The sequence below is a fragment of the Colias philodice genome, chromosome 6 (genome assembly GCF_061535455.1).
Source record: "Colias philodice isolate Cphi_HAF_F1 chromosome 6, ilColPhil1 Martin Lab GWU primary, whole genome shotgun sequence".
In the NCBI taxonomy this organism is placed as follows: Eukaryota; Metazoa; Arthropoda; class Insecta; order Lepidoptera; family Pieridae; genus Colias; species Colias philodice.
In genome coordinates this window covers 6,064,807-6,085,404 of record NC_143091.1, presented here as the reverse complement: position 1 = coordinate 6,085,404, position 20,598 = coordinate 6,064,807, and the positions used below count along the sequence as shown (strand labels likewise).

Here is a 20,598-nt window from a genome sequence, read left to right as displayed (position 1 = left end):
CGAACAGCGAACAGCGAACAGCGAACAGCGAACAGCGAACAGCGAACAGCGAACAGCGAACAGCGAACAGCGAACAGCGAACAGCGAACAGGAACAGCGAACAGCGAACAGCGAACAGCGAACAGCGAACAGCGAACAGCGAAAAGCGAACAGCGAACAGCGAAAAGCGAACAGCGAACAGCGAACAGCGAACAGCGAACAGCGAACAGCGAACAGCGAACAGCGAACAGCGAAAAGCGAACAGCGAACAGCGAACAGCGAACAGCGAACAGCGAACAGCGAACAGCGAACAGCGAACAGCGAACAGCGAACAGCGAACAGCGAACAGCGAACAGCGAACAGCGAACAGCGAACAGCGAACAGCGAACAGCGAACAGCGAACAGCGAACAGCGAACAGCGAACAGCGAACAGCGAACAGCGAACAGCGAAAAGCGACAGCGACAGCGAACAGCGAACAGCGAACAGCGAACAGCGAACAGCGAACAGCGAACAGCGAACAGCGAACAGCGAAAAGCGAACAGCGAACAGCGAAAAGCGAACAGCGAACAGCGAACAGCGAACAGCGAACAGCGAACAGCGAACAGCGAACAGCGAACAGCGAAAAGCGAACAGCGAACAGCGAACAGCGAACAGCGAACAGCGAACAGCGAACAGTGAACTCGAACTAATAATCTGAAACTTGGTTCCCCTAGATATATATGTATATGTATAGGTACTCCTTGTTAAAAAAAAAAATTAAAATTTAATCGACATAATATATTGAGACATATACTTCAGATCAGATCATATAAATATGAATGAATAGAAGTGTTGCGAACGTCTCCTGCCTCTTACGTCCACACAGTAGCTAAAAATAATAAAAAAAATTGTTACAAACAACTTACAAAAAGAAATGAAATCCCACCAAAAACATTTTCATGTAAAATGTTGCCAAGACGAGCCCATATGACTCGCACTGTCAAAAAGTTATCAGATCTCATGTAGAGCCAAGCTTCTAAAACTACACGCCCTAACTCTACAAGGCCTAACTTCACAAACTCTACACCTTAGTCAAAATATGTGGCTTGGCCGTTCGTTACTACAAGAACTATTGTATAACACAAAAGTAATGAACAGTGAATTAATTTTTCACCTTACGCCGATGTGAATGTAGCGAAATGGCCAAGCCACATATTTTGACCAAGGTGTAGAGTTTGTGAAGTTAGGCCTTGTAGAGTTAGGGCGTGTAGTTTTAGAAGCTTGGCTCTACATGAGATCTGATAACTTTTTGACAGTGCGAGTCATATGGGCTCGTCTTGGCAACATTTTACATGAAAATGTTTTTGGTGGGATCTTAGGGTGGGATATATTTTAAAGAAATACCTAGTAAAAGTGAATGATGAAATCATTCATGACATGAACAAATCATAAAATGTTAATAAAAGTTTAACATAAATAAGTTAGCTAAGAAAAAGTAAAAAAATGTGGTCAAGTAGCCACATTTGACCGGTACATACCTAGTAGTATTTTGTATAAAAATAAATTTCTTTGCGTTGTACACGGATAATCGAAGTTCTCGTTGTAATGTCAGAAGACAAATAACCTATTTTAGCCGTCTTATGGTAAAATACAAACGTAAATTCGTGCATCTATCGTCACAATGGTTCGCGTGAAAATGTTTATTTCAACCAAATTAAAAGTATGTACGTACCTACTACCTACAATACTGAGAATTGTTATACTTTCTCCGGGGATTTCCTTACAAGTGCTATTAATATACTTAAATTGTACGAATCGTTGCCAACGTTTTACTGTTTTCCACTTCGTTTTCACATAATTTACACGAATTCCAGCCAGACGCCATAATGAGCCAGCCATTTTTACATAAAAAATACGTATAATAAAGCATTTAGGAACTTATTTTATGCATACGGAGGGATTGTTTATCAAAAACCTGGCACATTTGATGAACAAATAGATTTTTTTTTCTTGGGCAATGAAGGAAGGAACTTGAATTTTTTTACCTATATCACATCCTATTGAAAAGCAGTAATTCATAACAAAATATAATCAGCCCCAAGTATCGCTCTTGCAGACTTGCAGTACGAAGATAGGAATCATATCTAATAATTATAATACTTTACGTGCCAATAGGTTTGTTTATCTTATCCCTGAAATAAATGAAATACTTTATCTAAATCACGATAAAAGAAGCAACCAGCAAACCCAGTTTCGCATTTATAATATTAATACGATGAAACCACCAACTAGATGTATCTTTTATCAAGTCATTTGTTTGGCCGCTTTCACCTCCGTTCCGTCTCTAGTAATTTATTCCAATGCAATGCTACGAGCGGAGTGCTGCGAGGACACTTACAACACAAAATAATTTACTGAAATGAAAATTCAAATTAAAATGAGAGATTGTCGAGCGCCATGGCGGTTGAATTTAGCGGAAAATATAATGCTGAAGCATGGTCGAGACGGGAGAACCCCTTTCTCCCGCCGCGCCGTCTCGTAGTCTACGATGGCTACATCCGCTATGAAGAAATAGAATATAATAGACATAATAATAGACAATACTGAAAATAAGCTTTATTGGTGTTTCGATATTCAGACGACATAATAGTATACCTAAGTATAGCAACATTGAAATTAAAATATATAACTAGGTATAGCAAAAAATCTTAACCTTCTACGAAAGAAATGTCGGTATGGACCTTAGGTATGGACTATGGATAGACACTGTTAAAAGTTTATAGACGTATTATTAAAATAAAACCGGCCAAGTGCGAGTCGGGCTCGCGCACAAAGGGTTCCGTAGCAGCAAATATAATAAATTACAGTTAAATCAACCTATCTCAAAAACTATAAGAGATACTTTGATCAAACCAAAAATCGTTGAAAGAGTTAATTAGCATGCATCACCTCTATTTTTTTTAGAATTTTATACCCCGTAGTTATAAAAATAGAGGGGGGGGGACATACTTTTTACGACTTTGAGAGCTGATATCTCAAAAACCGTTCACTTTAAGAAAAATGTTTTTTAGAAAACTTTATATCATTTTAAAAGACCTTTCCATTGATACCCCACACGGGTATGTACATCGAAAAAAAAAATTTCATCCCTCAGTTACATGTATGGGGGGCCCCACCCCCAATTCTTTTTTTTACTATTTAGTGTCATATTTTTGTAGCGGTTCATACAACACATATTCCCATCAAATTTCATCACTGTAGTACTTATAGTTTCCGAGTAAATCGGCTGTGACAGACGGACAGACGGACAGACGGACAGACGGACATGACGAAACTATAAGGGTTCCGTTTTTGCCATTTTGGCTACGGAACCCTAAAAAAGATTAAATTGCGCTCACCATAGGCAAATAAATAATTGATAGTATGACCAATGCAGTAAGCTGCATGAGTGTAAAATGTAGATAAAGCTATTAGCATAGCTTAGTTGAAATTTACAACCTCTACAGCTAAGATAAAAATTAGAAATGCAGATTAAAAGTTCTTTAAATTTGTAACGAACATAGATCTGCATTGTCTGGGCTGCGGGATTATGACTTGATTTATATTTTCCATCCTTTAATTTATTCCTAGTTCTGCTTCTTTGTGTATCACGCTAAGATGAATGAATACTGCAGGTTTAATACTTCAAACAAAACTAAGCAAACTGAAGGTATTCGTGGTCTCTACAAATTGTGACACATAGGATTTGTGAGGATAAACTTACTACCGTAGGTACTATACGTAGTCGTTATGTAATTTAAATCCACTTTGTAACAACATATTATTCTATACATTGTGTTCATGAGTTGAATGTTTGAAATTTTATAGTAAGACTGAAATAGGTTAGTAAGAAAAAGTGATTTGCGTGTGACACGCAGTATTTAGCGCAACTGAGTGCCACGATATTAATTTCGTTTGTATAAACACAAAGCGTGTATAAAAGCCTGTCCGATAAACTTAGGTAGGCACGAAGCAGCAATCGCTCGAAAAACCATATTATAAAAATATAAGTATTAATGTTAAAAGTTAAAACATAATGCGACTCCATATTCTATCTTTTTCCACAATTAACTTAACTTATCACCACATTCAAGTCCATTATGCAAAAAATATGGTTATGATTTTGATTTATCTGGGGGCACGGTAGTGCCCCCGCCAAGACGAGCCAAGCGAAAGCGAAGCGCACGGGCACTACCTACCTTTTCTCGAAGCGCTTCGACGTTTTTTTGAACCCTCATAACTTGGGTTTGGATTATGCTAGATCAACAAAATTTTCGGGATATATTGTCAATAGCAGACTTATTGAACATATTAAGTTTTAATTACATTAGCTTTTATACTTCAGATTTTATTTATATCTAAAAAACGCTAATTTCGTCACTGACTCACTGATGATCATCAAAATTCTTAAGGTATTTCCTAATGTCCTAGAAAGCTGAAATTTTGTATGTAAGCTAGTATTAGCACACAAACAACAAAAAAATTATAAAACTTGTAACTTTCATCCCCCAACCCCTGATAGGGGATGGGAGTTTGTATGAGACCTGTAATTTTAAATTAAATTTTTGATGACGCTAGAGGTCTAATCTAATAATCTGAAACTTGGTTCCCCTAGATATATATGTATATGTATAGGTACTCCTTGTTAAAAAAAAAAATAAAATTTAATCGACATATATTGAGACATATACTTCAGATCAGATCATATAAATATGAATGAATAGAAGTGTTGCGAACGTCTCCTGCCTCTGACGTCCACTCAGTAGCTAAAAATAAAAAAAAATTGTCCTTGACAGCGAGCGCGTCGATTGTCGATTGTCTTGCTACTGATTTAAAAGTGAACATGGATTGTGAAATAGTTTCACTTGAAGTAAATCTTGGACCTTGCCATCATCATGTGTCAGCGAACAGCGAACAGCGAACAGCGAACAGCGAACAGCGAACAGCGAACAGCGAACAGCGAACAGCGAACAGCGAACAGCGAACAGCGAACAGCGAACAGCGAACAGCGAACAGCGAACAGCGAACAGCGAACAGCGAACAGCGAACAGCGAACAGCGAACAGCGAACAGCGAACAGCGAACAGCGAACAGCGAACAGCGAACAGCGAACAGCGAACAGCGAACAGCGAACAGCGAACAGCGAACAGCGAACAGCGAACAGCGAACAGCGAACAGCGAACAGCGAACAGCGAACAGCGAACAGCGAACAGCGAACAGCGAACAGCGAACAGCGAACAGCGAACAGCGAACAGCGAACAGCGAACAGCGAACAGCGAACAGCGAACAGCGAACAGCGAACAGGAACAGCGAATAGCGAACAGCGAACAGCGAACAGCGAACAGCGAACAGCGAAAAGCGAACAGCGAACAGCGAACAGCGAACAGCGAACAGCGAACAGCGAACAGCGAACAGCGAACAGCGAACAGCGAACAGCGAACAGCGAACAGCGAACAGCGAACAGCGAACAGCGAACAGCGAACAGCGAACAGCGAACAGCGAACAGCGAACAGCGAACAGCGAACAGCGAACAGCGAACAACGAACAATGTGAATGTGAATGTGAATGTGAATGTGAATGCGAATGCGAATGCGAATGCGAATGCGAATGCGAATGCGAATGCGAATGCGAATGCGAATGCGAATGCGAATGCGAATGCGAATGCGAATGCGAATGCGAATGCGAATGCGAATGCGAATGCGAATGCGAATGCGAATGCGAATGCGAATGCGAATGCGAATGCGAATGCGAATGCGAATGCGAATGCGAATGCGAATGCGAATGCGAATGCGAATGCGAATGCGAATGCGAATGCGAATGCGAATGCGAATGCGAATGCGAATGCGAATGCGAATGCGAATGCGAATGCGAATGCGAATGCGAATGCGAATGCGAATGCGAATGCGAATGCGAATGCGAATGCGAATGCGAATGCGAATGTGAATGTGAATGTGAACATACACAAACACAAACACGAACACAAAAACGAACAAAAACAGCGAACTCGAATTTTAATTCGAACACAAACACAAACACAAACACGAACAACGAACATCAAACAACGAACAACGAACAACGAACAACGAACAACGAACAACGAACAACGAACAACGAACAACGAACAACGAACAACGAACAACGAACAACGAACAACGAACAACGAACAACGAACAACGAACAACAAACAACAATCAACGAACAACGAACAACGAACAACGAACAATGTGAATGTGAATGTGAATTTGAATGTGAATGTGAATGTGAATGTGAACAGCGAACAGCGAACAGCGAACAGCGAACAGCGAACAGCGAACAGCGAACAGCGAACAGCGAACAGCGAACAGCGAACAGCGAACAGCGAACAGCGAACAGCGAACAGCGAACAGCGAACAGCGAACAGCGAACAGCGAACAGCGAACAGCGAACAGCGAACAGCGAACAGCGAACAGCGAACAGCGAACAGCGAACAGCGAACAGCGAACAGCGAACAGCGAACAGCGAACAGCGAACAGCGAACAGCGAACAGCGAACAGCGAACAGCGAACAGCGAACAGCGAACAGCGAACAGCGAACAGCGAACAGCGAACAGCGAACAGCGAACAGCGAACAGCGAACAGCGAACAGCGAACAGCGAACAGCGAACAGCGAAAAGCGACAGCGACAGCGAACAGCGAACAGCGAACAGCGAACAGCGAACAGCGAACAGCGAACAGCGAACAGCGAAAAGCGAACAGCGAACAGCGAACAGCGAACAGCGAACAGCGAACAGCGAACAGCGAACAGCGAACAGCGAACAGCGAACAGCGAACAGCGAACAGCGAACAGCGAACAGCGAACAGCGAACAGCGAACAGCGAACAGCGAACAGCGAACAGCGAACAGCGAACAGCGAACAGCGAACAGCGAACAGCGAACAGCGAACAGCGAACAGCGAACAGCGAACAGCGAACAGCGAACAGCGAACAGCGAACAGCGAACAGGAACAGCGAACAGCGAACAGCGAACAGCGAACAGCGAACAGCGAACAGCGAACAGCGAACAGCGAAAAGCGAACAGCGAACAGCGAACAGCGAACAGCGAACAGCGAACAGCGAACAGCGAACAGCGAACAGCGAACAGCGAACAGCGAACAGCGAACAGCGAACAGCGAACAGCGAACAGCGAACAGCGAACAGCGAACAGCGAACAGCGAACAGCGAACAGCGAACAGCGAACAGCGAACAGCGAACAGCGAACAGCGAACAGCGAACAGCGAACAGCGAACAGCGAACAGCGAACAGCGAACAGCGAACAGCGAACAGCGAACAGCGAACAGCGAACAGCGAACAGCGAACAGCGAACAGCGAACAGCGAACAGCGAACAGCGAACAGCGAACAGCGAACAGCGAACAGCGAACAGCGAACAGCGAACAGCGAACAGCGAACAACGAACAATGTGAATGTGAATGTGAATGTGAATGTGAATGTGAATGTGAATGTGAATGTGAATGTGAATGTGAATGTGAATGTGAATGTGAATGTGAATGTGAATGTGAATGTGAATGTGAATGTGAATGTGAATGTGAATGTGAATGTGAATGTGAATGTGAATGTGAATGTGAATGTGAATGTGAATGTGAATGTGAATGTGAATGTGAATGTGAATGTGAATGTGAATGTGAATGTGAATGTGAATGTGAATGTGAACATACACAAACACAAACACGAACACGAAAACGAACAACGAACAGCGAACAGTGAACTCGAACTAATAATCTGAAACTTGGTTCCCCTAGATATATATGTATATGTATAGGTACTCCTTGTTAAAAAAAAAAATTAAAATTTAATCGACATAATATATTGAGACATATACTTCAGATCAGATCATATAAATATGAATGAATAGAAGTGTTGCGAACGTCTCCTGCCTCTTACGTCCACACAGTAGCTAAAAATAATAAAAAAAATTGTTACAAACAACTTACAAAAAGAAATGAAATCCCACCAAAAACATTTTCATGTAAAATGTTGCCAAGACGAGCCCATATGACTCGCACTGTCAAAAAGTTATCAGATCTCATGTAGAGCCAAGCTTCTAAAACTACACGCCCTAACTCTACAAGGCCTAACTTCACAAACTCTACACCTTAGTCAAAATATGTGGCTTGGCCGTTCGTTACTACAAGAACTATTGTATAACACAAAAGTAATGAACAGTGAATTAATTTTTCACCTTACGCCGATGTGAATGTAGCGAAATGGCCAAGCCACATATTTTGACCAAGGTGTAGAGTTTGTGAAGTTAGGCCTTGTAGAGTTAGGGCGTGTAGTTTTAGAAGCTTGGCTCTACATGAGATCTGATAACTTTTTGACAGTGCGAGTCATATGGGCTCGTCTTGGCAACATTTTACATGAAAATGTTTTTGGTGGGATAGATATTATTACAATGTGTCTAGGTACATTACAATGTGAATAAATTTATAGCTATACTATTAAGTATTAATAAACAAAAACACAAGTATACAGTTTGCGTTTGAAAAAAATGGGGTTTAAAAATGTTCAATATTCCACTTGGTATTTGTCATAAAATGTTTTATTTATCGAAATTCTAGGTAAATTTCTTGCAGATCCCGGCACACCGTATGGTGCGGTTGATGCATTAATAAGTAGAAGGCGACCCCGACACTTGACCCCTGTTTTAATATACCAAGAGCTCGGTTAAACCAACAAGCAAGCTGGTACAGTATTTTAGAGCTTTTACCGGGAAAACAGCAAACGTTGCACTACTTCATATGCACGCCGCCCTAAATGCTAAATTGGTGAACTGAACTCCCTTGTGACGACGCAATATACGAGTACGGCTTTATTAGATATTTTCTACTGGGAAATATTTTTTATTCAAATTCAAATTCAAATTCAAATTCAAATTCAAATATATTTATTTGCTCGTATATGGTTCATAAGGGTGTTACACAAAAATTTTTTTTATCGCATATACTGCCATTTTAAATGGCGTGCAAAAATTTACAAATTAATACAGTCAAGTTATAAAATACATTAATAAACAATTACAACAACAATTACACATAAAATTACAATTAAATTAAATTAAGATTCATACATTAATGTCACGATCATATAAAATAATATTCCTTAACACTAAAAATTACACATAAAACAATTACACATAAAATTACAATTAAATTCAATTAGGATTCATACATTAATGTCACGATCATTTAAATATTCCTTAACACTATAATAATTTTTAGCTTGTAGCAGTCTATACAGTTTATTTTTGAAAAAATTCAGTTTCAATTCTTTAACGTTTATGGGTAAGTGGTTATAAATAGTTATCGCCATGCAATACGCATTATTTCTATATAGTGCAAGGCGGATCTTAGGTGAGCGTAATCTTTCTTTGTGTCGTGTAGTATTTGTTTCATCATATTTTTCAAAGAAGATCATATTTTTTTTAACAAATAAACATATTTCCAAAATGTATAAACAAGGTAATGGCAAGATTTTTAATTTTTTAAAGAGGGGTTTGCAGCTATCCATAAAATGTACTCCACACATTGCTCTAATACATTTTTTTTGTAATTTAAATATTGGTTGTATTGCTACAGAGTTACCCCATATTATTATGCCGTATCTAAGTACCGATGATACGTACGCGTGATAAGCGATCATAGCAACATCTAAATTAATCGTCTGTTTCAACTTTTTTAGTACATACACAAAACGATCCAATTTATTTATAATTTTTGCAATGTGTGGTTTCCAGTTACAAAATTTGTCTAGTGTTATACACATTCATTAACAGTAGTCAATTGATTATTTTCGTATTTTATGTCAAGTTGTATGTTTGTATTATATGATTGGAAATGAATTATATTTGTCTTAGTCATATTAATCTGGAGATTATTCAGTTTTAACCATTTTATAGCGTCGTCTAGAGCTTTAATTATGTCCCTTTCTAAGTCTTCCTTAGTTTTACTTTTTATTATAAGTGTAGTGTCGTCTGCGAAAAGTATACTGTCTACGTTTATTGCATCTGGGAGGTCGTTAATGTATACCAAAAATAGGAGGGGGGCTAATATGCTGCCTTGTGGTGTACCATAATTATTGCATGTATATGTAGACCTGTATGATTTTTGGTGGGATTTATCGGTTTTAGTGATTTCCACGCACTGTAGTCTATTTTCTAGGTAGCTTTTAACCCAATTATAGGCGTTACCTCTAATTCCATAGCACGACAGCTTAGACAGTAGTGTTTTGTGACAGACAAAATCAAAAGCTTTTGTCATGTCTAGGAATACACAACTAATGAGTGTTTTATTATTGAGGCATTCTGTAATTTGTTTGATTAATGAAAAACATGCTACGGTGGTGGAGCTATCTTTTTTAAATCCGAATTGTTCTTTTTTAAGAATATTGCGAGATGTAAAGAAATTCTCAATTTTCTGAAACATAACTTTCTCAAAGACTTTTGATAATATGGGAATTAGAGTAATGGGTCGGTAGTTGCTCATATCTGTTTTTAATCCTTTTTTGTAGAGTGGCTTTACAATTGAGAATTTTAATTTATTGGGAAATATTCCTTCAGTCAGCGATAGGTTAATTATGTATGTTAGAGGGGTAATTAGGTAAATTGCACACAGTTTTAAAACTTTAGTGTCCATGTTATCATAACCTACGGAGTTAGTGTTTTTTAGCGTCATAATTATTTTATAAATGTCTTCTTCGATTACCGGTGACAGAAAGATGCTTTTAGAATTTTGAGGGATATTAGGGTAAGAGTTCTCATTGGTTTTGTTTGTAATTTTTGATTGTGATGATAATGACGTAAAGTATTTGTTAAATAGATCGCATATTTCGTTTGGTTTAGCATACATTTTACCATCAACGTGAATCTCATCAATTTCGGTCTTTAATATATTGTTATTTGTATGTCCATTAATTATAGTCCACGCAGCTTTACTTTTATTTTTAGCATTAAGAATATATCGTTGATTATTTATTTGTTGTGCTTTGTTAATACATTTTTTGAGTATATAATTATATCGATTGTAAATATATTTGTTATGTTTTTTATTATGTTTACATTGGTGATATTTTAGATATAGAATTCTTTTTTTTATACAACATTTTTTAATACCTTTAGATAATTTTTGGTTTTTTATGTGTTTGCATGTATGTTTTATTTTAAGTATGGGAAAACAAAGATCATAAAATAATGTAATCGTGTCATGGAAAGTGTTAAACGCTTCATTGGTTGTATGGTAGTTATATACTTCAGAAAACGATAAATTTGAGATACTATCTATGAATTTTGCAATATTTTCCTTACTATGATCTCGTATGTTTTTATAATAAAAAGTGGGGTTGTCTTTTACTTGGTTGTTAATTTCTAGATTTATTGAAAGTGACTGTGCTGTTTCGTGATCTGAAAGTGCTAAATAGTGATTAGTGTAGACCCGATTGGGCCCCTGGTATGTTGCTTACTATAAGGTCGAGGGAGGCGTTTTTACGTGTAGGTACTTGTATATGGTTATTTAGATTGTTGTTACTGAGAATAGATTGAAGATCATTAGCTTTTTTTGTATTTTTCAGTGTATCTATATTCCAATCACCGCAGATAATAACTTTTTTATTGTTTTTTTTACAAATTTTACTTAATAAATGTTCAAAGTTGTATAAAAATGTAGATACGTCTGGTGTAGGTGTTCTATATATACAAATTATTATGAGGTTAAATTTAATTATTTCAACGGCACAGTATTCAAATTGAAGAAGTGTGGGGGGAATGAGGTTATGGATGAGTTTGTATTTGAGGTTATTTTTAATTAAAATGCAAGATCCACCACGGCGTTGGTTTGGCCGAGAAAAGTATGAAACTAGTCTATAATTACTTATTCTCACATTTGGTTCTGATCCATGTTTCAGGAAGGTTTCTGTGAAGCAAATTATGTCAATATCACCTAAATCATTATGTAAGTTAGATAGAGCCATCTCAATTTGTTGTTGTTTACTGAGAAGTCCGGCTATATTTTGGTGAATTATCGTAAGTTTGGCATATTTATTTTGCTCGACGAAAAAATGTTTTATTCATATTGGTATTATTGCCTAATATTTGAAAGTAGTTAGTTATCTTCGCTTGGATTGTTGTGCGTGGGATTGTTTTATTTTTTTTGTTTGATTGAAATGTGCAGAAGTGTAAGTGGTCAATTTCAGTATTTAATGTATAGGTTAAATTTATTAGATAATGTGCATGATAGCTTAATTTTTTAATAGTATCATAATATAGTGATGTGTGTATTTTTAGGTATTTACATTTTTTTAAATTAGATATTATAGTTTTTAAGTGATAATTAATTAATTTTTCGTTTAAGTAAGGATTGTGTTGCACCTGTGTAACAAATACTGTTTGGTTTCGTAGTTGATGTAGTGTATTACATAAATTTGAGAACAGATTAAAAGGATTCTTGTCTATTCCTTACTATGTATATAAAAAGTTACACTTATGATAAACCCAAAAACTTATGAAGATATTTCGATGTTCCTAATATAATATTTATATTTTTACGAATTATAATTTTAACGAATAATCATACCAGCATTTTGATAACTTGAGTTATGCTCTTTAAAAAAAACCTGCGTATTGCGTTTCATTGCATTGAATGCCAATTTCTCCCAAGGTAGGCAATAATTTTCTTACTAAAAGCAATAACTAATGTCGTTTGCTATTAACATAAAATAAGTAGCTATGAACTTTAGGTGTCTTCAAACTCTTAATTAGATTATCGTTTTAGACATCACGTCAGATGCAAAAGGTAACCGACCCGACGTGATTCGATAACCCCCAAGTGAACTCCACTTTGTCTTTTTGAACTTCAACAGAGTTCAATAGTTCACTAATTTCTAATAAATAAATTGTCATAAAACTCACAGAATTATTTCTTGATATTATGCGTGCAAAATAATTCGATTTACTTCGTAGTGAATAATTTTAATATTGGAACGAAGGGCAACAATTTTCCACGAAGAGGATAAGTATCCCATGGGGCCGTAACGTACGCAACTCGCTGAAGAACATTTTTTTTATTCTGATGTATAAGCATAACGTTATTCAAGCGAAATATTTTATCGGAATTTTTTTTTTTTTTTGCTAGGTGATGGTTTAGTTTCACCTCGTAGCACTCAAATAATCATTTGCTAGTTGCTACATTTTAAAGCTTTGTAACGAAACCGTTTCAACTATTATAGACTTTCTAGATAGACTTTCTAGATAAATAACGATTTGTCCTTCACTGATTTACAGCACATTTAATAGGTATAGGTTAATAAAAAATATTTTTCAACATTTTATTTAACACAAGTATACTGTATTAAATCGTTTTGCTACTAGATATATATAAGCCTTTGACACCTCATGAAAAATTCAATTACAATTTTCAAAGCGCACGCACGAAGCATTTTGAACGTAACGCTTTGGACAAAGAACGATAACTTCCACTTGATAGGACCTTTTTAAAAGAGTAAAATGTCGCCACAACCCACATCCGAATGTTTTATTCAACATGAATAAACAAATTCAAATATCCTGCTTTGTCTAGACAAACGCTGGTCTTAATATTTGTATTTAAACACACAAGCACAATCTCAGACGTAAATATCATAGATAGGGCAGAGTTATTGCCTTTATATCTCCTTGGGTCGGTAAATTGACGGAAAATTCTGGTTATTCGACGCACCGAATAGAGTAATAAATATTTCATGAGGCTTTATATAAGCATCTATTTTAGTATTAAGTGTAAGAGATGCTTGGTGTTCACAGTTCTTGTCATTTTTCCACACCGTGGGTGTATTTAAATTTGATGTAAGACAAAATCTAATAAAACGAGCTTTCCCATTCTTTTACTTGATGTTGGCGGTGTTAGGGACACCCAGTCTTTTCTATATCGAGTATATTAACATAATGTATGTTTACCTTTTTACCATCTATTTTCTTTTTTTTTTTTCGATCATGGAAGTAAGGGATTGATAAATACAATGTGTAACTTACATTATTGATTATTTGCCTAAGTATTGAATTTATAGTTTTGAAGAATTTGGTTTTCTCAAAATCTACGACTAACCTATTCTGTCGAAAGTTTTCTTTATTTTTTTTATTATATATATTTTTAAAGGTTAAAAAGATCGATCGATCGATAAATTACCACCGACCTTATCACGGTCTCATTTTATCATTCACCCCCTGTAAGCAAAGTATCGGTTAAACCTATTTATAAATCGCATTAAATATAATATAACGCCGTACCTAAATCACGTCATTAATGGCGCATCAGGGTCGGTTGGTTTCAGCCGAGCTCTAATTGAAATTAAATCTCGTTACTCAAATAAGGGACGCATATATTATGTGCGGAAATAAATGTGCACCCGGGTCAAATGTGGATCACTAAACATATACTTAAACACGGAATGTTTACAGATTTAACGTGCTCAAAATTATAGCATAGATTGTGAAAACTTTTTATTGATAGCTTGTAAATATATTGAGACAGTTATTTTACTAAAGTCTAATCATTTAATTTTCAGCCTTCGTATTTTCATTTCTTTTATTACCTACTTACTTACGTATCCTAGCGTACGTCTCTACTGTGGTCTCTACCACTGGCAGTATTGTAACGTCTTTGATAATTATAGGCCGTATACATTTTTTATAAACTGATACTTCTTGCTTGCTTAGAATTGAATTATTGTTACAAAATGAACATGAAAGATAAAAGAAATAATTAATTATTTGAATAAATACAATTTTGCACATTATGGACTAAAAATTAAAAATTAAAATTTCATTGAATCATTTGCTTTGTGTGTTGTAAACCGAGCATAAAGCAAACCATTTCGCAAAAAATATTTGCGAAACTGCAACTGTTTCAAATAAAAGAAGAATTTTTAAAACAGTTTCAGTGGGGAATCATAATGCGGCATGTTCGAATTTTTTAGTGAACAACGGGCCTCAATTCTGCAAAATAACAATCTGGACAATAGTAATTTATACTTGATAAATTCACTGTATTCACCGTTAAATTCATCGTATATAATACGGGGTCATGCCTTTAAAAATGTAGAGTGTAAGCTGAGCCATATGTATGTGAAATATGTTTAGTGTATATGTAAATATAGATTTATTTATCTCGAACACTTCCCATTTGCCTCTCTAAAAAGCGGCTTTGATTGATGGATGGATATACACAGTATATCCAAACGCATACAAATCAAACAAAAATCGTAAAAATAAATGATTGTTTTTCATAAATCGCTAGCAAGATTTATGTACATACACATAAAATACGAAAAAGATCTACCTGAAACTAAATAGTGTCACATTGTTATTAATTTGCAGATTCCCCAAATCGCAAACGTAACGTAACTGTTAAGCTGTTGCAGAGTTGCTATCAACATAACAGCACGTAGGCGAATTCTCGCCCAAAGAGCACCAAGGACAAAATTTAAACAAAGTTTCCAGCAACAAATTAACAACGAATTAACAACGAACAAAGCCCATCATCAACAATTATGATCAAACATTTGTTAATGACAACAAAGGTTTACCATAAACATTAAACACATCCATGAATAAAATATCGCATAACATTTACAAAACGTATACTCTTATGGAGCATAAAATGTAAAAATAGGCATATCACAGACCATTTTCAACTGTTAGCATGTATCCATTTTATGTAAAAATTGAAATGTGCAGAGTGGGCGACTCCTGAAATCAGAGATAGGGAAGGTATGATCAAAACCGATGATAGATCACGTCTGAAATTGGATTTTTCACATTCATCCGTACAACGGTGCAAGGGATTTATATTTTCTCTTTATGTTTTTAATTTCTTACATTCTATTTCGTTGTTTGAACAATGCATCTTTAGATTGTCTTATGATACACCTGAAAAACAATTAAAATAATCTTTACGTATAGCAATAAGAATAATGCAATAAAATTTTGATTTATACTGGCTGTATTACCCCAGTTTCGTCCGGGTTGACTTGAGATAAAAAATTGCCTAATGTTAATTGGTAAAAATGTGGTTTTCAAATGTGAAAATAATGTTTCAAATCGATATAGATTACAGTAGATATGATTTCTGTCTTCTTTATTACGTTAGCGTAGATTTAGAGAAGTAGAATTTATTTAATTAAATTATCCTCTAAACCGATCAGTACTGAGAAGTGTTGCGCAGTTTATTTATATGTATATCATTTGACCTTTTATCGATTTCAGCATTATAGGCAACCTATAAATAAATGCCTCACACCTGTTATAAATTTAATTTAAGTAATTATTTAAATTCATCACAGTTCAGTTCAGTGAGAACTGAAATCTGAACTGCAAATAGTACCTCAAAATTAAAGTATAATCTCTTATTAAATCTTCATAAAAATGAAGATTTGTTTACTACGGTTTATAGTACCTACTTGATGATTTTTTATAATTACAATCTTCATCCAGGTCGAACACAGAAGTAACATCTAAACAAAGTAGATATTAAAATTCAGGAATTGGAAAATCTTCTTTCTTTTTTTGTTATTAAAATTTAGGTACCCATTCATGCTTAATGCTTACTTAATTTTATTTAATTCAAAAGGTCCCTTAAATAAAACAAGCAAAGCATAAATCTGAAAACGTAATTTAAAAAGTCGCATAATCTAGAGCACGAGATATCCGGGAACTTAATTGCTAAAGAGATTTGAGTTGTAATTTCATTACACTGTGTTAATTCGCCCAGATTTACGAAGTTATACGGCCGTCTGGTATACGTCTAGCCCTGTTAATCCTTGTAACAAGACCTATTCATACTGCGGCAGCGCTTGCCGGGCGTGGAACAATGGTGTAGTCGACACAAGTAGTCGAGTATAATCATCGGAATTCCGTTCATACCTGAACATCCTTCAGCTTCCTTCCAACCGAGCCTTTGAGTGGTTTACTCTACGTTTAGAGGACGGAAAATTTGTAAAATAAACTGCATCAATCGAATGTAAATTAATTGAAAAAAGTTTTGCGTTATCATGACGCATTTCACTTGTTATCGCATGCAAATGGTTTTATTTCAAATATTTACATTAAACATTAGTTATAGAAATTATTACATTTCAAGAATTAATAAAGAATACATAGTTTATAAAAATATATATAAACAATTTTACGTGTGTAGGTACCTACTCTAGCGTTTCAAATGATGACTTAATAAGAAGGTGCATGGTGTGGAGTAACATTTATACGTAGATACTCTTCCAAAGCGGTTTTGTGCTAAAAAGAAAATGAAGGTTTTTGTCAGCTATTTCTGTTTTGTATTATATTTAGTGCTAACAAAATGCGACTACATGGGTAAAAATCATTTGCTATTCTTATTTTTTGATGAATTTTATCGCGACATTTTGGTAATGATAAATCTTATAAAACTTTGTTTGCAGTGCCTAACATTTTTGATGAGAATGATTATTCACAATATTATTCAGATTGGGGTAACAATTACAATGGAGTAAGTTTAATTTTTAACACTTTTGAGAATGAAAGCTTAATTGTAGAGTGTAATTGCCTAGCTGTGAACTAAAACGGATTTTCTTTTTTTCCAGATTCCATATGGAGGATACGACAAAGTTCAAATTCAATTATATTACGAAGTTTTTTGTCCTCATTGCAGAACCTTTGACACGGTGCAATTTCGACCAGTAGTTGAAAAACTTAGTCCTTACCTTGATATTAAGACTTATCCATACGGAAATGCTGAGGTATTTTTATACACAAAGAAATCTTGAAAATTTATTTAATAAGGGAGCTAACATTATTTTAAAGGCCTTTTTTCGTTCTAATTAATGCTACTACCCTTTGATATTCACTGGATTAATTCTTAAAATATATAAGTAGAGGTTAGAGACCCATCAGTCATCACCCAACGGAATCTTAATTTTAATAAACCCTGATTACTTAAATGTTTATTTTAATTTACAGACTTATGAAAATAACGGTCAAACTGTTTTTAAATGCCAACATGGACCTACCGAGTGTTATGGGAACAAGCTCCACGCTTGTGCCCTAGATCTGATTCAAAATCAAACCACAGCATTGATTTACAATACTTGCATGATGGAATACTCCCAAAGCGACCGAGGATCGGACGATAACGCAGCCGATAGAGTAAGATCTATTTGAAATAATAAAACCTAGAAAATATTGTGAATGCAATACATTTATGATTATTTATGGGGTGAATAAAGCTTTTGACAAGCGACATGTATTAGGTACTGAGACTATAATCATAGACAAACATCCCGGATAAAGCATTTTCTGCGAATATGACTTAAGTTTTATAATTTTATTATTCATTAATGTTACATAACTATGCTTATAAAAACTATTATTTTAGTGTGGCGCGTCAATGTCAATCGATTCTACGCCTATAAAACAATGTGCAAAGGGCAACAAAGGAACTGAACTTCTCAAGTATTACGGTGTGGAGAGTAAAAAGGCAAATTTCAAACACGTCCCGTACATTCTAATTAACGGTGTTGTCAACGATGGCAAGAACTTTATGAAGGATGTTTGTGCAGCTTTTTCTAACCCTCCCTCACCGTGTATGAACGTATTTTGAAAAATAAATATGAAAAAGTAGTAGAGTAGACCTTTTTGTGATTATTAAATGTTTTGGCTATATCATTTTTTTTTTTGTTTTTCTATTTTTCATTTAAGAGATAGTGATTCAAGGAAGGCTTATTGTATATAAAATGCACAATTACAGTCGCTAATAGATAAATTCAAGTGTTAAATAATGAGTTTATTGAAAATAAAAATATTGAGAGTATAGAATACTTTTATAACCCAGTTTCTAGAAAGAAATATAACAAATTGTTCCTAATGTCAATAAAAAATAAAAAGATATATAATTTAGGTGCCTATATATAAATTGAAAGCTTCGTGACGAGCTAAGAACGTTCAACGTATCTACTCAACGTAGTTATAAGTTATAACTTGAGTTAAGCGTTCTTGAATGAGCTTGATGAATTATACAATAAACATTTACAGTTTTCATTAAATTCTCATACAAAAGCTCCAACATTCATGGCAAGTGTGCGTGACAGGTCTGTCTCAAACTTACGTCTGTTTGCGTTAAAACTTATCCTGAGGGAGCGGCTGTCAGCCAATTTCTGGCTGACATTCGCATTTGTGGTAACTTGTATTCGTCATATTTGTATAACATAGAATATACATTATAACAACATATTTCTAAATTAAATACTTCTTAACTTATAAATTATTATTAATTTATACTCTATATTATTGCCTACATTGTAGGCAAGTGTAAAATACAAATCTTCTTTTGCGTAAAAACAATTTAACATACAAAACCACTCGTAAGGGTCCATACTCTGTCTGTCCTCTGGCCCCATACTTGAAATTTACATTTGCAGAAATAAGCTAGATACATTAAAAACAATAAACTAATATGATAGTACATTTTGAGTTTTGACTAACGGCACTTATATTAAGCGATTCTTAGAGTCAGGTAGAGAAATAAAACAAGACGTGCAGATGGGATACAAGACTAGATTTGTGAAATATAGGTTTAGGAAAATGAAAAGAGTACACATGACTCTTGTGTTTTTATAGGTGGCACACCAAGCAAATCACAGAACATATAAATATGTTCTGTGAAGCAAGTGGTCGAAATATTTATTTAATAGGGGTCGGCTCGGGCTTCTGTGCGACACTCACAAACAACATGATTTTCAATTGGTAAATTAATTTTTTATATAGGTCCAGGCGTCCAGCATGGGTCCAGCAGATCTAGAGATACCTACAACATTATAAACTCACAAATTTTACCTCTTTATAATTCTAATATAGTATAATATGTACTATATTATATTATCACCTCGGTGATAGGGAGCATCAACAGCTACTTATTTTTCAATATTGTATTGGATAAAAGAATTTTAAAAATGTCATGGAAAAACACAAAATAGTTTAAAAAAAATTTGTAGGTATTTAAACATTTTTATGTCTATCAGTTGCATTCTTATTAATAAACTAGCGACCCGCCCCGGCTTCGCACGGGTGCAATGCTGATACTAAATACACTATGTACAGAAAAACTGTGAACGTTGTATATAAAAACATAGCAGCCCACTCCGACTTCGTACGGGACACGGGTATAAAATAGATAGCCGGGCGGCCGGCCGGTACCGCCGCAAACGCTACGTCCCGCAATTTTTAAATCTGTAATATCTTCGAAAATATTCACTTAAATCATACGGTGTAAAGGGCCACATAGATCTATATTAAATGAACAATGTATTCAAGGTATTTAATTGGTTAAGGATTAATGCTGTATTGGTTAAAATCGCATCGAAAATTAGCCATTATTTGTCGTAAAAAGTAAATGACAAAAAAAAGTTATCCATAAGAGATAGACATATACCATCGCGGACTTTTCTGTTGACCTTTTCAATGTGTATAATACTTAGTACATTATTTTGATAAAACTCGTACAGCCGTACAAATAAAAACTTGCTTATTCAAACCTTATGCAATGCATAGATATGA

The 20,598-nt window shown here is 35.4% G+C and overlaps 1 protein-coding gene and 2 long non-coding RNA genes across 3 annotated transcripts in view; 1 reads left to right on the top strand and 2 right to left on the bottom strand.

Annotated features, from left to right (window-relative positions):
• The window catches only part of LOC149487730 (uncharacterized), a 161,331-nt gene that overhangs the window by 136,526 nt on the left and 4,207 nt on the right, over positions 1-20,598 (bottom strand). The gene's annotated exons all lie outside the window — the stretch shown is intronic.
• On the bottom strand, positions 743-4,740 carry LOC149487732 (uncharacterized). The gene is made up of 2 exons (XR_016315695.1): positions 4,690-4,740; positions 743-848 (listed from the first exon to the last, which is right to left on the bottom strand). It is a non-coding gene; the product is annotated as an uncharacterized LOC149487732 (long non-coding RNA).
• On the top strand, positions 16,514-18,665 carry LOC149487731 (GILT-like protein 2). The gene is made up of 5 exons (XM_089696384.1): positions 16,514-17,382; positions 17,469-17,536; positions 17,631-17,786; positions 18,007-18,192; positions 18,422-18,665. The coding sequence occupies exons 1-5, from the start codon at positions 17,316-17,318 to the stop codon at positions 18,644-18,646; spliced, it is 702 nt and encodes a 233-aa protein (XP_089552510.1). The 5' UTR covers positions 16,514-17,315; the 3' UTR covers positions 18,647-18,665.

Excerpts from the sequence above, each read along its gene's own strand:
- LOC149487731 (XM_089696384.1), top strand. The coding sequence starts at position 17,316 with ATGAAGGTTTTTGTCAGCTATTTCTGTTTTGTATTATATTTAGTGCTA. Across the intron at positions 17,383-17,468 it reads AACAAAATGCGACTACATGG|TGCCTAACATTTTTGATGAG; the intron begins GTAAAAATCATT and ends CTTTGTTTGCAG. Across the intron at positions 17,787-18,006 it reads ATCCATACGGAAATGCTGAG|ACTTATGAAAATAACGGTCA; the intron begins GTATTTTTATAC and ends TTTAATTTACAG.